Genomic DNA, 21,148 nt, shown 5'->3' on the forward strand with positions numbered 1-21,148 from the left:
GCGTCTGCCTCACAGCTCTGGGGTCCTGGGTTCGAATCCGGGTCACGTCCACCTGTGTGGGGAGTTTGCATGTTCTCCCTGGACTCCGGTTTCCTCCCACATTCCAAAAACATGCACGATAGGCGGATTGGACACTAAATTGCCCCCAGGTATGGATGTGAGTGTGCATGGTTGTCCGTCTCCTTGTGCCCTGCGATCGGCTGGCCACCGATTCTGGGTGTCCCCGCCTCTGGCGTGGAGACACTTGGGATTGGCTCCAGCACCCCCACAACCCTAATGAGGATAATACGGTTCAGAACATGAGATGAGGGACGAGAGATTATATGCTGTCATGAACATTTATTATGTGAGTGTAATGATGTCATGCCCATATTTGACTAGCATCACAAGGTTTTGTGGACCTTGGACAATAGAAGGTGTGCCTGTCTCGTGAAAGATGATCATGAAGTCTATTGCAGAGGCACGGCTGCACAGGTGATTTTCCCTATTCTGTAAGTTAATGGTTCATTATTATGCTACAATGCATTTTTGAGTTGATACATTTTTTTTCTTAAAGATTTTCTTAAAATTGAATTGACTGCTATTCAGAAAAAAAAGTATCTTTGATATATTAATACCTTATTCATGTAGCAATGTTTTCACTGATATTATTTTTCTTTGTAGTAATATGACATAATTTAATTTTAAATGTAAGGACTTTTAATGGTATATGATGGTCTGCATGATGGCATGTTATAAAATAACTAAGCAATCTTCTTTGCGTTAAAACCTATCCTTCTCTGACCGGGATTAGCACTACGGATAATGAATTGTTTGCAATACAACTTAACATTGTTATTCAGATGCAATGGAGACTTTTGGGCTGAGGAGAACACAGTCCCTGAGAAGCCTCTCCTGGGTTCAGGAGAAGTCATGGGACACACCAGCTCTGACAAATTGGAACAAAAAGTCCGTGTTGCAGCTAGTGCATCAGTAAGTCCAGCAAAGTCGCACATTTTAAACTCAACTGCTGACTGTTTCACCTCCTTTAGGGGATTATTATACATAAAAGATAGATTTTGACTACTAGGCTTCTCGGTGGACGAGTGGTTGGCTCGTCAGCCTTTCAATTCTGAGATCGAGGGTTCAATCCCCGGTGGGTTCCAACCGTTCTCTGTAGAATTTGCATGCTATCCCCAGGACAGTGTGTGTTTTGAGTAATGAGTGTGAACATCAATGGTTGTCTGTCTGCCTCTGGCCAATAGAAGGTGTGTCTGTCTTGTGAACGATGGTGTTACCTATTCTGTTTGGTATTAATTTCTTAGAAATGCCATTATATGATGATAAAATGCATTTTTGAGTTGAAACATTTTTTTTTAGAATTTAAATGACTGCTATTCATAAAAAGTACCTCTAATATATTAATATATGTTAATATTTTATTGAAGTACTAATCTTTTCACTGACATTATTTTCCTTTGTAGCAATACATATAATCTAAGTTTATATGTAATTTTGGCTTTCCATGGAATTATATAAAAGAAGAGAATTATTAAATGGTTAGCACGTTCGCCTCACAGTTCTGAGAATGAGCGATCAATTGCCAGTTGGTTCCAACCGTCCTGCGTGGAGTTTGCATGCGACCACAGACCTGCGTGGGTTTTGTCCACGTATACTTCGGTTTCCTCCAACATCCCAAAAAGATGCATGTTAGACTGATTGGACACTCTAAAGTTCCTCTAGGGATAAATGTAAGTATGAATGGTTGTCTGTTTCCTTGTAGCCGGTGATTTGCTGGCAACCAATCAAGGGTATCGCCCGCTTACTGTGGATGGTTGGCTGAGAAAGGATACAGCACTCAAATCAAGTTGACAATCATTATTTTCCCCACCAGTTACCAAAGCTGTGGTGACCTAAGGAGTCTGGAAAATCCAACTCATAAATTACAGGTAGGACACATGACTGAACACAACAAAACAGAACAAACAAATTTAAATTAACATGGATTAATTTATACTACCACATGCAAACATATATATATATATATATATATATATATATATATATATATATATATATATATATATATATATATATATATATATATATATATATATATATATATATATATATATATATATATATATATATATATATATATATATATATATATATATATATATATATATATATATATATATATATATATATATATATATATATATATATATATATATATATATATATAAATATATATATATATATATATATATATATAAATATATATATATATATATATATATATAAAAATATATATATATATATATATATATATAAATATATATATATATATATATATATATATATATATATATATATATATATATATATATATATATATATATATATATATATATATATATATATATATATATATATATATATATAAATAAATATATATATATATATATATATATATATATATATATATATATATATATATATATATATATATATATATATATATATATATATATATATATATATATATATATATATATATATATATATATATATATACACAATATTACATGTTATTAATCAAAAAAAAAATCATAAAACTCCCAAAATTATTATATTTCAGACCTCAGGTACATTTTTAGGAGAATGGAAAGGACCACATAACGTAGACAACATGGGCTTTGGGGCATCTTTAAGGAGCAAGAAATTATCAAGTAGTCGCTCCATGGACATTCTTCCTAAGAGGGAGACTACATCTATCGGAGCACTCTGTGAATTGTTCGAGTACAAGGCCAAGCAACTAAACTCCAACTGCAGATTAACGATGTCAGCAAGCAGTGTCAAGAGAGATGGAGACAACTACCTGCCGAATCGGAAAAGTCACGACATGAACGCTCAGGTGTGCAAGTTTTGAATATTGTAGAACACAAATTGTGAGTGAACTATTTTACAAAAAGGGAACATAATAACATTTTCAAATCTAGTGAAGTACAAAGGCAATTAAAATATATTTTTATACTTTTTATTACATTACATTATAAAATTATAACAATCCATAAAAAAAGTCCACGGAAAAATTCGTTCTCGTTTATTCAACGTACTACAAATGTGATCTCATGGTTTTGAAAACAATGTTAACGTGCTAACAAAATAGGTAAATCAACTCATGTTAAAGAATGAAAGCAACTACATGCCATTCTTTTGCCCAGTCCCAGAAGTAAACTCATTCAAAGAGCTTCTTCAACTTCATCTGTATTACGTTCGTGATCGGAGGGCCGCCTTGTGTACCGTGGAGGTCGATAGCCGAGAGGTGTGTAGAGGGATCCAAAGCGAAGATACAAGATGCGTGGTCAAGGCTGTAGTCATGGTGCCAATTGTAGTCATAATCGTGGTCGTGGTCAAAAACAAGAGGTCGAAGATTTGAATTTGAATTTATTAAGGATACCCAGATCAGGCCAGACAAAGTAAGGAGGTAACGCGAGAAAGTACTTAACAGTGAACTGATCAAGAGGGTCAAGGTCTGGTTATCTTAAATAATATTTAATGTCTGATGGGACGCACCTGCCATTGCTTAACCCATCAGCCGTTGGACCTGTGATTGGGTTATAGAAGCAACCACCCACCTGTCTAGCCCTGGGCCTGACAATCTGGATTGACGTGCTATTAACTTTACAAACCTATGCAACTTTTATGCAAAACATTGCTCAGTGATGATGTAGAAATGATGCGATGACAGTGATGACATAACCTCAAAGTACTCCCTTAAATACGCACCATCTCAATACTAGTCAGTTCTCCTTGCATGATAAATAGGATTTTTTATGATGTTTTGATGTATGGACTTTAAGCACACAGCTGTTACATGTTTGGGGAGATGTAGCGTGCCAACTTGTTACCAGGTAAATTATTCTAAGATAAAGGTGGAGTTCAAGATTACTTTCTGTTGGCTTGAAATGCTCAAATTACTGTGAATTTAACTTAAGATTTAAGAATAGCGTATATGCGGACACTCTGGTCTTAGTAGTCCATAAAACAAAGTATAAGAAAAAAATAAAAAATAATAATTTGTGTAATAATTTCACCCATATATAAAAGTTGCTTAAGAAATGTGCCCACCACGCCGGGCTACAATGGCATGGCCCCTGGAAGCCTGAGTGAGAAAAAAACAACAGTAAATACCATTTCTAACTCAAAACTCATGCACGTAGAATTATTCAATATATTTTACCTTTTTCCACAACCTTTGATTGCATGTATTAATAATATTTTTTCACCCCAACCAATGGCATCTGATCGTATGGTTCCTTAAATAAATGTTGGAAACTGAATGATCCTGTGAAATGAAATAGTCGTATACACCTTCACCAGCTGTAAAAAAACAAAAACAAAAAACAACTGAACAAACTCTTAGTGACACAACCCAAAGCTTGCTCTATTTTCTCCCTACTTCTTGTTCATGACAAAGCAGTGTTGCCTGTCCATATGGGCAAAGCTAGTAGTATGAGAGCTATATGTGCGACTAGATACTCGCAACTCCGGAACAGTATGAAGGTTCATGTGTGTGTTCAAGTTTTTGATAAAAAAAGCAAAGTATAAAGGCTCATATAGTATCACTTGAAATAATTAAAATTTTTAAATAACATTGTTGTTGTTAACATTGTATATTTTATTTATATATATATATATATATATATATATATATATATATATATATTTTTTTTTTTATAAATATATATTTTTTTTTATTTAAAAGATTAGGTTTAATAGCTTTGTTCCTAAATATCTCACCATAACATATCATTGTCATAAAGCAATGGTGTCACTATCCAAATTTAAAGTTTATACCACGTTTTAAACATTTATTTTTATGGTGAAATTGGTGGGGGGATTATTTATACAATAAAACCGTGAGATACAAGTTTATTGCTTTCTGGGACCGAGCTTGTATGTCAATTTGCCCGTACCTCGTATTCATTTTTCCCATAGAAAATAACTTAAATTAAACTGTTTCCATTGTCTGAAAAAACACTAAATCAAGGTTTTTTTTAAGATGCTTGCTTTGCTGTCAAGTCCATGTAGAATCTGCTGGCTTTCTCGCAAATTATCCACTCGATTGTGCTATCTCCAGTAAAAAAATACAACCTGTATGGCCCAATTCTTGTAGACATCTTTAAGTGAGGGAGATGCGGCAAGAAAGACAAAGCAATGCTGTTCTCATAACCAGTCTCTCGCTATCTCGTATCTCAAATTTGTCTCGTATGTCAAGGCAAAAACTTCCACAGAATTTTCCTCATTTCTCGTATGTTGGGACACTCGAATGTCAAGGTGTTACAGTGGTGCCTCGACATACGAGCATTTCGAGATACGAGTAAAATTTTGAGCAAATAATTATTTAGAGATATGAGTATTGGGCGTTAGTCAATTCATAATACAAAGTTAACAACAATGGATTCAAAGCAAACAGGTGGAATGAAGAGTTGTGCAAAGAAAAGGCGAACGTTGACAATCAATGCCAACCACAGATTTATGTTTAAAATTTAAAATCAAATCGGATAACATTTCCTAAACTGTTGTATGGAATTGAGTGGAGGTGATGAATGGAAAAACTGTATCGGTGTTATTCTGTACCTTACTAACTGCCACGTGGGCCCTAACAAGAGAGAGTACAACCCAAATAATACAAAATAAATAAAATATCTGGTAATTTTTTTAAGCTTAGCTTGCTTGCTATTGCAAATTGTAGTGTCACTACTCATCAAGTAAATTTTCCCAGAAAATTTCAACCTTTACTGCAATGGACTTATGTAATGGTTATTCATTGTGTATTTTATATTTTTGGGCGTCTGCGACCCGTACTCGGGAGTAACTTTTTGTCCTCATATATACGGTAGCTAGATTAGATTTTATCTCATTTTATACACGAAGTTACATTAGGTTAGGCTTTAAAGAGGCTTTATCAAAGTGTAATTTGCCGGATAATAGACAAGAAAGTGAATGACCATGTGTTTCTCATGTTATCAATTTTCCTATTTTTAGAGGCTGACCCATTCAGACGTAGGAAGAACAACAAATGGCCCCACCAAATCTTACAACAAAGTTTCTGGATGCTTATACGGTGAGGTGTGGTGCTTAATCTCATTCAAGGTCACTCACCAGTATTTACGTAGGCATTGCTGAATTTACTATATTAAAGCACTCCGTAGTAGCGGAGAAATCCCCCTGGAGGTCTCTAAAAAGTGCACGTCACCGTTTGCTCTGCAGTGTTCTGTTGCCTTTGGAATGAACCAACTAAAAAAAGATGAGGATGTAGTGGTGTAGATGCATAACTATGCACATGGCACACCCTCCTAAAATAGGAGTAGTGTCGTGACACCAGTGCTGACGGATTATGACGCACACTTTGGCCTTCTTACCCGAACATTTTGGTTCACTGGTGGTATTTTTAAGGTTCTGTAAAGTCATTGTGATTTTCTTTTAAATACAGGACATCTGTTTAAAAATAAGTGCTGAAAACTGTGAACGAGTGAGTGTTGAATTTGTAAATTGTAGGCAGAAACTGTTTTGGGCTGGTTTTTGCCAGTTTTTGTGTAAGGCGTGTTTAAAACGTGCCTTATTGTCGTCTCAAGTCCAGTGTCTTTACTGCTTTCTGGCCCGCTCCCACCACCATATAAGTCAGTTCGTTTTCTATTTTAACAAGGAGCAATCCTACAATGTCTTTAATCTGAAAATTTCCTGGATTAAACAATAAAGTTATAAAAACTACCAAAAATAAGATGAAAAAGATTTCATTAAGACCCATAGAAATTGGAATTCCCCTCACTTATTGGAACAGTTGGTGATTACGAAAACGCAGCACATGAATAAAAATATGTTCGTAACTGCATTAGAACGAGCATGAAAATGTTTTAATTTCTCCCCTTTTCAAGCATTAGCGACGCTACTGTCGACTAACAGAGCGTGTTCCTTTAATAAAGTGGCAAAAATCGCTGACTAAGCAAGTGAGTAGGAATATTCAGTTCGAAAAGGATAGTTTTGTAAACTACGTGTTGTTTTATGTCGGTTAACAATACTGTATTGGTGGTTTCTCTCACCACGACGCACTCGTGCACCTCATCATCTCCATAGTCAACAGCGACATATCGGCTACAAAATGTGTGCGTTGATATTTGTTTCTTGATAAAAGGGTTTGCATGCTTTGCATTTTGTGGGGTTTCTCTGCGTATTCTGGTTTCTTCCCACATTCCAGAAAACAAGCAGGATAGAATGATTGAACAACTCGAAATTGCCCCCTAGTTATGATTGTGGTTGAATGGCTGTCCAACTCCTCGTGCCCTGCGATTGCTTGGCCATCAATTCAGGGTGTCCCCGGCATCGTTCCATGGGTTAGTTGGAATAGGCTCCTGCACCCCCACGACCTTTGTGAGGATTAGCAGTTCAGAAAATGAATGAATGAGTCCTTAAATTTTTATATAGCGAATGACAAATTATATGTGGGAATGGGAGATGGTGTTGTGTCCTGACGTTTAGTGAGTAACAACCCCCAGCCACCCACCCAAAATAGACGCTCTAGGTGTGTTTGTGCGTGTGGGTGTGGGGTTAGCCGAGCGGGTTTAGCTCTGATAAAAATCAGCTGTCATGAGCTGAGAGCAGATGAATGCAGACAGTCAGTGTGGGTGAAGCCCAGCGAAGAGTCAGGCTTTCATAGCACATCATTGAAGCATCAGGAGAGTCCCACTAACAGAAGAAATACAAAAGGAGAACGACAATCGGATGAACCTTTTGTGAGTATAGATGCTATCATTTTACTATTATTGTTGAAATATATAGTTACATAAATTGAAAAAGGTGACCTCAGATAAGTCGAAGAAGATGAGACTCCCTGTTTCTATACAATGCTGCCCGGTGGCTGGGCGGCTTTACAGTTCTGGGATTTGAGTGTTCGATCTCAGGTGTGTCTTTAATGTGTGGAGTTAGAATTTCCTCCCCAGGTTTGCATGGGTTTTCTCTATGGACTCTGGTTTTCTCCCACATCCCAAAAACATGCAGAGTAGGCTCAAACTCTAAATCTTCCCTAAGGAAATTGGTGTGTCCACAATTGGTTGTCCGTCTCCGTGCTCTGCAACTGGCTGGCCCCTGAATCTGCCTGGTATTCAGAGTTGGCTGGGATAGGCTCAAACACCCCCCACAACCCTTGTGAGGATAAGCGGTTCTTTATAGACTGGCACACAATAATGCATCCTCCCAACACAATTCTCGTAGCGTCTGAAATAAACCCTGAAATAAACCAATTCTTTGAAAGGAGATGGACAGAGAATATTAAGTAATTGTTCTTTGTAGCCTTCTGCGAGGCAAACTTTTTCTACAATCGCCGGGATTTGGTTGCGCTCGGGGGGTAATGTGACGTATCCATCACGGCAGAATGCCAACGGGTCTGAAATTATCACTTATTTGTGCCATTACATGGGAAAGCGCACCTTGTGGAGAAGCACTACCAATTTCGTCATACGCAGTTAACTGGGTAAGATGACAATTAGGCTTTTGTCGAGTCAATGATGATGACAAAGCCTAAGTCCGATTATTATTATTAATTTAGAGAAAGGTACCTTAAATGGCTTCTAGGCTTCTCAGTTTATTTTCCTCAACATCATTGTTATCTCCAAATTTTTCTTTTGACAACATAATGATAAAATGTACAAATATATTGTGGAATCGTGTGAAAAAAGAGTCCCCACAGAAAAACAGTACAGTATTTATACTTTGTTCCTCTGCCCGTGTTAGATTGTTGGCATCTTGGCAAATCGGTTTTCATTACAGTCTGGGAATGTTTAAATCGTCATCAACAGCTGATGGTTGAGAAGGTGGTCCGCATCAGAGAATACCAAACACGCTTCTCCATCATTTGTACAGCTGTTAATATGTCACAACACATTCCCATTAATGCACCGCAAATAACTCTGTCTAAAGAAATTGCTCAGACCATAACTTTTTGGAATGGTTCATAATTACAATAATTTGGTCCAAATCCACAATTTAATTAAAAAACCTCTTTGTTGAGTTAGGAATTGCAGATGACTACGTTTTTTCAAATGAATGTGTAACGGTTGGTGGCAACGTACAAGAGGCGTGGACATTGATGTGATTCTTGGGTAAAACCAAAAAGACGGCTATGAGCCAACAAAATAAGAAATAACGCGACAAGGTACTGACAGCAAACTGATAGAGAGGATCCAGCGACATGTTTGAGCCCTGGCTGGCTTAAGTAGCTCGGTGATGATAATTGCCTGTCGCTGCCCCACCCGTCTGGTGCTGGAACTGTGATTGGGTGGTGAGCACATTCACCCACCTGCGTAGCCCTGCGCCGGACAGAATGTTTGATTAGTCTGTTGTAGAGGTGGCTATAATCATATAAGTGGCCAAGTTGACCTCTCAGCTACACTTGTGGTCTCATTCTTTCTGCTCACCCATCTATGAAAATGTTTTAAATCCGGACTGGTCAGAGGCGCCAGCTTGTTGCTCAGGCCTTTTGTCCTGGTCTGGCTTAGTGGCTACAAAGAGGAGGTGTGTCCAAATGGGTGCATGACTTATAGCTGGAAAGGTTATTATTCATAAGAAGAGCTGTTGACTTTGTATTTTGGATATTGTCCGCTTCACAACTATAAATAGACTTCTTAACCTAAATTTCAATTCAATGCATTAAAATTTTGCTTCTGGTTCAGCGTTGAACCCATATCAGGCTTTTCATGAGGTCAGTTAGTTAGCTGTTGATAAATTGATGGCAACATGCTCAAATGAACAATGTGCATACAATCTATGTCACTCCAACTGAGCCACCAGTTGCTCTTTTTGTTATTATTTCCTCCCCTTTCTTGGGTGTCACTCACTTGTTGCTGTTAACTCCAGGCAACATGTGTGGTCTTTTTGTTGTGTCGTTGATGCAAACCTTAAAAGCTTTAATCTTTCAGCACGCGCTTCATACTATATTTTTCAGACTATAAGTTGTACCTGAGCATCAGTTGAACCAGCCAAGGAATAAATAATGAAGAGAAAATATGCAAGTCACACTGGAATACAGAACAGTATAGTACATTTTCAGGAGGGCGTTTTTTTATTTGATTAGAAACTAACAAAAAAACTATGTTAAAATAACAATAGTAAAATAAAGGGCAATGGGTTAAATAAATATGTGTTAACAAGTTTTTCAGATAACTCTAGCCTTAAAAGCAACAAGGGTGGTCAGATAGAGAAGAAAAGAAAAACACAAGTCACGCAAAAGTGCAATTATAGTCCAGAAAATATGGTACATACAGTAAACAGACAATAAAAGCATTCTACATTTATATTTTTTGGGTCTAGCATAGTATTGTGTAATCTGTATTACTAATAAGTATTCAATACTGATTTTGCAATTTGTTAATTTTGCAGAAGACAAAGATAGTGTATCTGCATCACTGACCAAGAGGAACATCCTTACCACACAAGCCAGGAATAGGACAATAACTTGCTCCTCTGTTAGAGAGAGGTCAGCTCTCTATCTGCTAAGAGCAGCATCCATTGGCTCCATTGAAGTTTCAACACAGCCAGTAAGTTCCCGAAATGCCTCTCATTCCTCACCACACTCTGGGCCCATGGGATTCAATAGGAAGTCAACACTATTATCTTTCAAATGGTGTGGTTCAACATTTTCAATGTCTATTATCTATCTACTTACATCTACAAACTAAATGCCTATAATAGCAATGAAGGTGAGACTTGTTTTAATATGACATTATGAAACAGAATTGATTACATGTTGTGCATGGACTGCAAACTGAATTTAATCAAATCTAAACATAACATATGTATTCCTTAACAGGGAAAGATTGGTACATCAGAGAGAAGGATTAAAAGCAACAAGGTAATTGAAGTCTCACTGTGTTTGCTTTTGAATGTGTTTAGTATAGTTGACACTGTGCTTTTGACTGCAGAAATGTTTTTAACTTGGGCAACACCTAACTACTATTAATACTTTGTATATTTAATCCAGAGTGACATTTGTGTAGTGGTGCATTTCTCTGACTTTTCAGCAAGCAGTGTGGGTTCAGTTCCAACATAGAGAGTGATAATATTAGTTATTTAATTTATGTTAGGTGTTATCAAAATAATTTCAGTAAACATTCATTTTAAATGTGAATTTTATGTGTCTCTGTGTACTGTGTGTACTGTGATTTGGTTTGATAAATGAGTACAAGGAAAAAGGAAACATATTGCACTATTTTGATGAGACTGTTGCAGATTTTCAAAACATCTTGGTAATAACTTTGATACAATTTACACAGTATTCTTTTATAAGCTTTGTTACACTTTACACTGTATTTTTTTATTAATAGCTTTCATACAGTTTACACCATATTTTTTTAAATGGCCTTTTCTTCTTATTATTTAATATATTGGCAGAACCTTTGTTGCTTTATCAGCACGTGGTCAAAACTTTGGATATTAATTAATTTTTTTCTCTGCAATGCAGTTTCAATGGCGGAAAGCCCGGTGGTGCGAGTGGTTGGTGCGAGTGGTTGGTGTGAGTGGTAGGCGCGAGTGGTTAGTGCGTCAGCCTCACGTTTCTGGGGTCCTGGTTTCAGATCCAGGTCATGTCTACCTGTGTGGAGTTTGCATGTTCTTGCCTGTGTGGGTTTCCTATGGGTACTCTATTTTTCTCCCACATTCAAAAACATCCATCGTAGGCTGATTGGCCACTCTAAATTGCCCCTAGGTATGTGTGTGAGTGTGAAAGGTTGTCTGTCTCCTTGTGCCCTGCGATTGGCTGCCCACTGATTCAGAGTGTCCCCCCGCCTCTGGCCCGAGTCAGGTGGGATAGGCTCCAGCACCCCCCGCGACCCTAATGAGGAGGAAGTGGTTCAAGAAATGAGATCAGATGAGTTTTAATGACTTTAATGACTCCGTTATTAATTCACTAAAAGTTTGCTTTAATGTACAAATTAGAACATATGAGACTACATGCAGAGCACCCTAGTTCCCCTCGGGGAGTGCCGCTTCAACATCATTCATTCATTCATTTTCTGTACCGGTTATACTCAGAAGGGTTGCAGGAGGTGCTGGACCCTATCCCAGTTGACTTCGGGCATCAGGCAGGAAACACCCTGAATTGGTGGCCAGCCAAACCAATTTTCTAAATGTTTGAATAGGATATTCAAATGTTTGATGTTTCCGTACTTTTTCTCCACTCCTTACAGTTCTCTTACAATTATGTAAATAGCTAAATCCATAGCAGATATCTTCTGCCATTAATTGAAAAAAATATTTCTGGGTTCAATTAAAATTGGTATTAAAAGTTTTTTTTCAACATGTTGAGCATACCGTCTATTTTGACACCATGTAACCCCCGGGCTAATGAGTCTCTGGGGCAACAATACTGGGGTGTGTGCTTCCGCTTGGCTTTCTTCATGGGTAGTCAGTCGGTCGGTGTCATGGTCACCTTACCCTTACTGTTACACGCAGCATTTCAGTACATCTTATGACTAAGAGTGGTACTTTCACAGACAGCTCAATTGGACAATTAATCATATTTAGCTGCTTGTCCTAACAAAAACAGTGGTAGTACAAGTTGATCCACTTTTTTATTTTGTATCTATTTTTTTATTTTTTTACAGGTAGTTAGTCATAATATTAGTTTCTTTTTACATCATTAGCGGTGCATGTATATCACTAATCCTGCACTGAGTAATACTGTTTATTCCCTGTCCTCCCTTTTTCTGTTAGATTGATTAACTGGGATACCTCTTCATCAGTGTCCGTACTATCTATTCCATTATTCTCTTTTCTGTTGAGGCACATTTTACAAAAAATATCACAATGTCAACCACAGAGCAAGCAAATACTTATAGGAAACTTTCTCAACATTAAAAAACATTCCGATCTATTTTTCTGCATTTGAACGGAACAGGTACCGCATCATTGAACTGTTACTTTTGTGGATTCAAAATGTTAGGAAGTAAAAATAAACGTCACAAATTCACCCTAACGGTTCACTTTGTTCTAAATTCTTCTGTACATTTCACTCAAAATCTAATTATTCATAACATTTTGCAAAGAGTGTATGTTAAAGAGTCTGCTGTGGAAAGTATTTGAAGAACAAATGTCCTCCACTAATAGCTGTGGGTAGTGTTTTTCTTAACCTTGGTGTGACGAGGATGGTTTGCAGTGACAAACATCAAGTGAGCATCCAGCAAGGTAATGTATGGCTTGACTTACCTACTAATTGCATGCCTCTTAAACATATGCATGTTGCTTAATTATGGTCTTAATGAATTATTCTGACATGTTACATATTCTGTTTGTTTTTTATTTAAAGATGTCTGAGAGATCCAGTAAAGTCACCGTTTCTGATACATGTCATGATGAAGATCTTCCTCTTCCACCCCCTCCTCCTATGCTGGCAAAGGCCCTAGACTATGAAGGGTCCTCAGCATTAAACAACCCCCCTGTACCACCGCCTAAAGAAACATTTTCCACATACTACCAGCAAAGGCAGAAGAGTGAACTGAAAAGACTCTTTAAGCACATCCACCCAGACATTAGACATCTTGGTTATGCTGTGGATGATGACATAATCAATGCAGTGCACACAGATGACATTGAGCCAGCAGATGTATCTTATCTGGGAGAAGTACAGTCAATGAAGTGGATATTTGAAAACTGGAATCTGGATACCATCGGGGATCTTCATACAACCAATAAATTGTTGGAGAAGGAAGACTTAACAGGTGGAAATGTTAGAAGCACTTCCTCCATGTTTGAGCACTCTGATGGCAAACAGCCATTTCCACAGGCATTAACTAAAAGACAGATCTCAGTCAGAGGGGATGTAAGAACATCTGCCTGGCTGTTTGAAACCCAACCCTTAGATGCCCTGAACAAAAAGGAAGAATTGGTTGAAGCAATGTTGAAAGAGCCTATCCAGCCAGGAGATGTAAGTAAGACACGCCTATTGTTTGAGACCAAACGACAAAGTGATGTTGGACGTTGTAACTCCATCGAGGACAGTACCTTCCTGAAACTGATGTCTGAGCTCCAGGAACAAAAAGGGGATGTCCAAAAGACTGTAAAGCTCTTTCAAGCAGAACGTAGCTGTGCTTTTCGAGACAAAAGTGGTAACATCCATACAGTTAAATCCATCTGTAGGGAGGAAATCAACAGTGGCAACACAAACAGTGTCCGTTGGTTATTTGAAACCCAGCCTTTGGACCTAATTAACAAGGAAAGTGACGAGGTGAAAATTATTCAGGGCATATCATTAGAGGAGGCAATCAGAGGTGGGGTGGATAGAAAGAGGTGGATGTTTGAAACCCAGTCTTTTGACACCATACAAGAGGCTGTAGAAGTGGACAATTTCAAGGATACACTGGTTGACTACACAAAAGAGGCTGATGTCACCAGCAAGAAAAAGCTGTTTGAGAAGCAACCACTGACAACACTGGGAGGAAATAATGAAAAGATTTTGGAAAATGATAAAATTATTGGAATGGATGTCAAGACATCTTTGTGGCTCTTTGAAACGCAACGCATGGAGACTCTCAAGGATAACTATGAAGTAGGGTGTTTAAAAAAAATTACTCTTTCAGCTGATGAACAAGGAGCAATAAAAGACCTAAAGAAAATATTTGAGAGCTCTTGCCCTGAAAATCCTTCCTTGAGAAAACAACCAGTGATTGAAAGGGGTAATGTTATGGGTTTCAAGCAACTGTTTGAAACAATTCCTCTCAGTAAAATTACTAATGGTGATGATGAGAATAATACATCAGAAAATCAGAGGTCTGAGGACACACCATTATATGCGTTAAAAGACAGCTCGGGAAATTTCCACAAGTTGACAAACGTCAGCCGTGAAGAATTCATTAAGGGGAAGGTCCAAAACTACAAATGGATGTTTGAGACCAAGCCTTTACATGATCTTACAGAAGGAAAGGAAAATGTTGAGATAATCAAAGGCATCACTCGAGAGGAAGACACAATGGGTGATGTGAAGCTGGCAAAATGGCTTTTTGAAACCCAGACAACAAATGGCATCCATTGCAAGTTCAACCAGATGAAGTCAGGCCCTTCTGTTGAGGCCGAAACATGTAAAGGTGATGTCAAGACATGCAAATGGTTGTTTGAGACCCAACCAATGGATGTTTTGTATGAAAAATCAGATAAAGCGAGTGAAAAAGAGACTATTGACAACAATAGTGTCAAGTCAATTACGTGGCTTTTTGAATCACAACCATTAGACAGCATAAAAGATGGGGAGGAATACAATTTAAATCTCTCCACTACCCCACAAGATGCTGCAAAATCCAAGATAGCAGACCAAACAGTCAAACATCTTTTTGAGACAGAGATTCTGGATAGTACAAGGAATGATGAGACCGAACATGATTTGAGATGCATCAGCAAAGTGAACTTTCAGTCAGGAGATGTTTCAAGGGTCAAAGAACTTTTTGAAACCCAGTCCCTTGATGAAATAGGATCAGAAATGGTGGCAAGTCCTGAATACAGCGATGATCAAATTCAGAGAGGGTCTGTCCACAAATTCACATGGTTGTTTGAAAACTGCCCAATGAATACACTCAACAAAGAGGATGTTGAAAACATTGAGAAAATTAATGAAGCTGTGAACGGGGATGTAAAGAACAAAAAGTTTATATTTGAAACCTCATCACTGGACAAAATCCAGGAGCAACCTCTTGAACAGAGGTCAGTTGATGCCGAATTGCTGAAGAGTGATGTTAATGTGAAGACCAGCACAATGATGTTTGAATCCTTGCCCTTGTATGCCATACGGGATAAAGAGGGACAATTTCATGAGGTGACAACTGTGAAAAAGGATGAAGTCTTAAGTGGTGATGTGAGAGGAGCCAGGTGGATGTTTGAGACTAGGCCTCTTGAGGCCATCAAAGCAGAAAATGAAGTTTATGTGATCCGGGCTGTGACACAAGAGGATGTTGAAAAGGGAGATGTCAAATCAGCCCGATGGAAGTTTGAGACACAACCACTGGACTCCCTAAACATTAGAGAGGAACCTTCTGTTAAGGTCACTGAAGACGTTGGGAGCAGCAACGTGCAGTTAAATAAACAACTTTTTGAATCTGAATCAAACAACAAGCTTGTAAGAATGGTCAGTGTCACTGACATTCAGCGTGGAGATGTTAGGACCTCCACTTGGCTTTTTGAGAATCAGGCAATTGACAGTCTCAAAGGAGAACCTCAAGAACAAAGTCCAGTCAAAACTGTCCACAGAGAGGACACCCAGAAAGGAGATGTTAAACGTTGCACTTGGCTCTTTGAATCACAGCCACTGGACAAAATTAAGGAGCCAGTAGAAACATCTTTACATGGTTCAGAGGAAACCATCTCAGAGGCTGACATGAAGTGCACAACCTGGCTTTTTGAGACAACTCCGTTGGACAAGATAAATGACACTATGTCGTTCCTTAGTAAATTAAATTTAATAACCTCAAGTGGCATTGTAATTGAAGAAAAAGAAAGACAAAATGTTACCATGGCAAAATTCAGTGTAGAGAGCCCTAATGATGTCCAAATTCAGAAACAAGAGGTTGTTGAGGGCAACCTGCGAAACATAATTTTACAGCTCTTGTTCAAACCAAGCGGCCCAAAAGTTACTCTTCTTAGAGAAGTGGAAAAAGGAAAAGTGAATACCACCGAAGTCCAACTACCAGTCTATCAGTCGTCTATGACTACTAGCATTGATCGAGACCAAATACTACAAAACATTGTTCATATGATTGATGAGCTACTTTGCCAAGATACGAATTTCAAGAAAGGAATCCTTATGCAAGAAACTACCAGTGGAGAAGCAGATATATCTGTCTATTCACTCATTTGCCATTGCAAAGCTGGCACTCAAAGTCCTGTTATTCAAAGATGTGATGTGAAGCCTGCCATTGGAAATCTGTTAGCTACCGCAAGCAGTCCAAAAATAGGGACCTCATGTAAAATCCACGAAAATGAAAAGGGGAACGTAAACTTGTACACAAATTGCATTGAGAATGGAGATCTGAGTTTTCTGAAAAGCCTTCATTCTGAGGAAACAGAAGATAATGTCGAGTACGACATTGTAGGTAAGGAACAGATTGAAATTGTACAGGGGAATGTGAGGGAGGCAAAAAGAAGTCTGTGCCAGCAAAAGGAAATGGTGGAGCGAACTATTGTGGATGTTCAGCGGGGAGATGTGAAGAACACCAAAAAGGTCTTTTCATCAGAATGCTCAATCATTTCTGAAAATACCATTCCGCGGGATGATATCATTCCTGGAGATGTTTCAACAGCAAAGCAGCAGCTTGCAACAATTCAAACAGCAGTGGTACAAAAAGAGGACATTGTGGCTGGAGATATAAAGGCATCAATGCAATCCTTGGAACGTGCAAAGAAACAGAGTTTGATCATTGAACGAGAAAGCGTTATACCTGGAAATATTTATGATATGGACTTGTCATGTAAGTGTCCCGAACCAGAAGGAAGTCAAGTACAAAAAGAGGCAATCGTATTTGGAGATGTCAAGGCAGCTAAAAAGTCTCTACAAATGGCCAAGCAACAAGGAATGCATGTGGAGCGAGGCGTCCTTGCACCTGGAAAACTATACAACCTGGATGTCTCTGCGCAAGAAGGAAACTCATCAGTGGTTGTGCAGTCATCTTCACCCTGCAGAAATCAACAGATGAAGACATGTCCAAAGGTCAGTGGCGTGGTCAAAAGTTTGGAAAACCATGTTTCCGTAGACAGTTGCCAACAGGGAGACATATCGAACAGTGCAAATCTTAACAGTTGTAGTGCGCCAGACCTTCCTTTTATAAGTAATGAATGTAATGAATTAACAACAGAAGATGAGCCAGAAGATGTTATTGAAGGAGATATTAAGTCAGCAATTAGATCTCTGCAGATTCCAGCAATGGAGCAGAGGTTTACAGATAACGAAGACATAATGAGAGGTACCATCCAACAAGCCTTGCAATCACTTGAGAAATCTAATGTTAATGTCTCCAAAGGAGACTTTAAATCAGCAATGTTGTACAGAAATTCAGGGAGAGCTTCTTCAGGGAAGAGCAAGGCTGTTCACAAGCAGAATGTTGCAGTGTCTATGCTTTCAATTGACACAACATTGTCTCCTTCAATTTCAGTAACGTGTGAAGACCAAGCATCTACCACAGCACACAACCCGTCATACTGTCCAGTAGAAAATGGAAGCTCCAAAGCATTCAGTTCTGAGGTTGTAAATGCTCCACCATGCCTGGCAACGACGCCACAGAAACTGAAGCCAGCTTTTCCAGCTAAGCCAGAATGGACTAAACCAAAGATCACAGACTGTGCAAATGTGTCACATGTAAATAAAATCAATCCATTGTCTCCAGAAAATGCTAAACATTACTCACCACTTCCCCATGACAAGTTTATTGCAGACAAACTACACTCAACTTCACCTAGTGATGAGAGAAATGCTAAACAGAAAATCAATGGAGCAGAGGAGATTGAGCAGCTCATGACTGATTTTGAGGACAATTCAAAGCATGAAAGGAACTTGAGCTTAAAGCATATTTTAAATGAATTTGAAAGAAAAGGCCTGAGGAAAAATAACCCAGGGCTAAACAATATCGCCATCGACAAATGTGAGTTAAATAATCCAATCAAAAATGCAACCATTACTCAACACTGCAGTTCAAACATCTCACCTCTTAAAAACCAACCCAGCGAGAATGATATGTTGGAGACAGGCATTATGACAAATGCACACCAAACAACAAAAACCACTAAAGGCAATGACAGTAAAGTTGTTTTAAGAAATAAGAAAGTGTGTGAAACAGAGACAGAATGGCGACAGAGGCTTTCCAAGCACATGGATGAAATTGTAATGGGAAATGTGGAGGCGGCTACAGAAATATTTGAAAATATGAAAAAAAGAGAGGAGCTCAAGGGAATCTTGTCTCAAGTGCAAGAAATTGAAGGAGAAAGAAGCAATGTAGTTGTTGGCTCATTAAAGTTATTTTGTAACAACATCCCTGGTTGGATGGTCTCAGTAAGTGAAAATTCAAAAGACGATGATCTAGAAAGTGTTTCTTCAGTTGAGACGGTATTTGAAGATTTGGAAAATGCAAGCAAGGTAATAATAGATCTAAAGGAACAAACTTTAGCAAAGCTTCTAGACATTGAGGAAACCATTAAAAAAGCCTTGTATTCTATCTCCAACCTCAAATCTGATGCAGACATTGCAGGGCTGTCAGGGCTTTTTGATGAATCGTTAAAATCAGAACAACCTAATCGACAGTCCAAAAACATCAGGAAAATCAGCATTGTGTCAAGCAAGGTCAAATCAGGTCAGGGAAAAGACATAAAAAATACACCCACCGATTCATGTCCACCCAAGCAAGAAAAAGACAGGAAGGTTAGCAAGGCTACAAGACAGTCATCTTTTCAGTCTTCACCATCTTTTATATCCATTCATTCAGCTGCCAGAAAACCAATTGAACAATCTAAGCCCCCCATGGGGTCAGTCAATCCATCAACAGAAATGAATGGTCAGGGCAATCCCACTCATGAGTATGGTCCCAAGGCAGCAAACTCCAAGGTCAGTGTGATACAGGTGCAAACAGTGCCCGACGAACCTGCAGCAATAATTGACACAAAAACAGTCAGTGAAACATACAAAGAGACAGATGGCTTTGGCAATGTTTTTGTATCTTCTGTGACATCGACATTTGTCGCCAAACAATCTGATCGTGAATCAGCTGCTGTATTTGAGGTGGCAGGGGGGCCGAGCAGGTATGAGGTCATGACATCACCATTATGCCAAAGCCCTTCTGAGGTTATTATGCTGAGTAACGCAAATGAGAAAGGGAAAACATTTAGTAAAGCAAAGGAAGAACAGTAAACATGTCCCTCCCACACACCCTTTTTTAAAGAGATAAATGAATTCCATCTGTGTAATTAGGTTTTGTCGATCTAAAAAAACATCCTGTGGAATAAAAGATGTTGACTTTTTAAAATGTTTCATTTGTCATACAGATTTTATACTCCATTATGTACAATGTTTAATTATTTTAAAGTGAACAAAAATAGCGGATACTGTTACAGTTTGTGTAAGATATTCAATAAATTACAGTTTAAGAAAAAAAACTTAACAGTGTCTTTATTTTCCAGAAAAAAAGAATGGGCATTCAGTGTTCTTTTACAATAACTTGATTTGACAGTAAACATAAAAAAACATAAAATTTAATTCTATGTAGACATTTCAAGGAATAATCTAATGGATGCAATCAAATACAAGAAATTAGCTATTAGGTTACAGTTACACAATCAGTTAGCAAAATTGTCATTAGTTATCAAAGTTACAATTTTATGAATTAATGACTCAAATTTCTTGATTTTATTTGGGAATTGTTTAAATATTTTTGACCTAAGAAGTATATGTTTACAAATTTAGTTGGAAATGTGTGGAAAAGTGAGCAAAAAAACCTCCCTATTTTAAATATTGTTTTAAAAACATTACTACGAATATGACGAAATCACAAATATGTAAAACCTCCTTTATATTGCTCACGGTGGCCTATTTTATACGTTCAACTTTTGTTAAAACTGTTCACATCGGCTGATTTTGTCTAAAACACTCTTAGGTGCAAACTTAATTTCTCTTTAGCATAGGTTTAGTCACATACACATCAGGTGGTTCTCATAAAGCGTTACTCGAGCACAGACAGGATTTTACGGTGTCCGGGCAGTGTGCTGTGAGACCCTTGCAATAATGTTATGTACTCACATTCGTAACTTCGCTAGTTTGTTATCATGCGTGTGACTTCACTCACATCAATCATTTATCTTGTTTGTATTATTACTAGAATCCCGTATGTATTCACACTTAGATTTTACTTTTACATTTTTAATGTCGGCTGCCCGACACGAGTGATTAGTGCATCGGCCTCACAATTCTGGGGTCGTGGGTTCGACCCCAGGTGGGTCCTCACTGTGTGGAGTTTGTATGTTCAACTACTCCGGTTTCCTCCCAAATTCCAAAAGGATACAGGGTAGGCTGATTGAACACTCTACATTGCCCCTAAGTCTGAGTGTGAGTGTGAATGGTTGTCCATCTCCTTGTGCCCTGCAATTG

At 38.0% G+C, this 21,148-nt stretch overlaps 1 protein-coding gene across 4 annotated transcripts; it reads left to right on the forward strand.

Annotated features, from left to right (window-relative positions):
• The first annotated feature begins 847 nt into the window (after positions 1-847).
• Positions 848-20,098, forward strand: xirp1 (xin actin binding repeat containing 1). 4 transcript variants are annotated; one of them, XM_077724582.1, is made up of 7 exons: positions 848-972; positions 1,874-1,928; positions 2,624-2,899; positions 6,037-6,115; positions 10,423-10,580; positions 10,853-10,894; positions 13,346-20,098. In XM_077724582.1, the coding sequence occupies exons 1-7, from the start codon at positions 848-850 to the stop codon at positions 19,913-19,915; spliced, it is 7,305 nt and encodes a 2,434-aa protein (XP_077580708.1). In that variant the 3' UTR covers positions 19,916-20,098. The 4 variants fall into 4 exon arrangements, with proteins under 4 accessions (XP_077580708.1, XP_077580707.1, XP_077580705.1 ...); XM_077724581.1 differs by lacking the exons at positions 848-972; positions 1,874-1,928; positions 2,624-2,899 and adding an exon at positions 3,762-3,899 and having other exon boundaries at positions 13,346-17,728; positions 18,171-18,312; XM_077724579.1 differs by lacking the exons at positions 848-972; positions 1,874-1,928; positions 2,624-2,899 and adding an exon at positions 3,762-3,899.
• Positions 20,099-21,148: the final 1,050 nt, after the last annotated feature.

This window comes from Stigmatopora nigra, chromosome 9 (genome assembly GCF_051989575.1).
Source record: "Stigmatopora nigra isolate UIUO_SnigA chromosome 9, RoL_Snig_1.1, whole genome shotgun sequence".
Classification (NCBI taxonomy): domain Eukaryota; kingdom Metazoa; phylum Chordata; class Actinopteri; order Syngnathiformes; family Syngnathidae; genus Stigmatopora; species Stigmatopora nigra.

Coding starts and splice junctions, on each gene's coding strand:
- xirp1 (XM_077724582.1), top strand. CDS start 848: ATGGAGACTTTTGGGCTGAGGAGAACACAGTCCCTGAGAAGCCTCTCC. Junction 973..1,873: donor GTGTTGCAGCTAGTGCATCA/GTAAGTCCAGCA, acceptor TTTCCCCACCAG/TTACCAAAGCTGTGGTGACC. Junction 6,116..10,422: donor AGTTTCTGGATGCTTATACG/GTGAGGTGTGGT, acceptor TTAATTTTGCAG/AAGACAAAGATAGTGTATCT.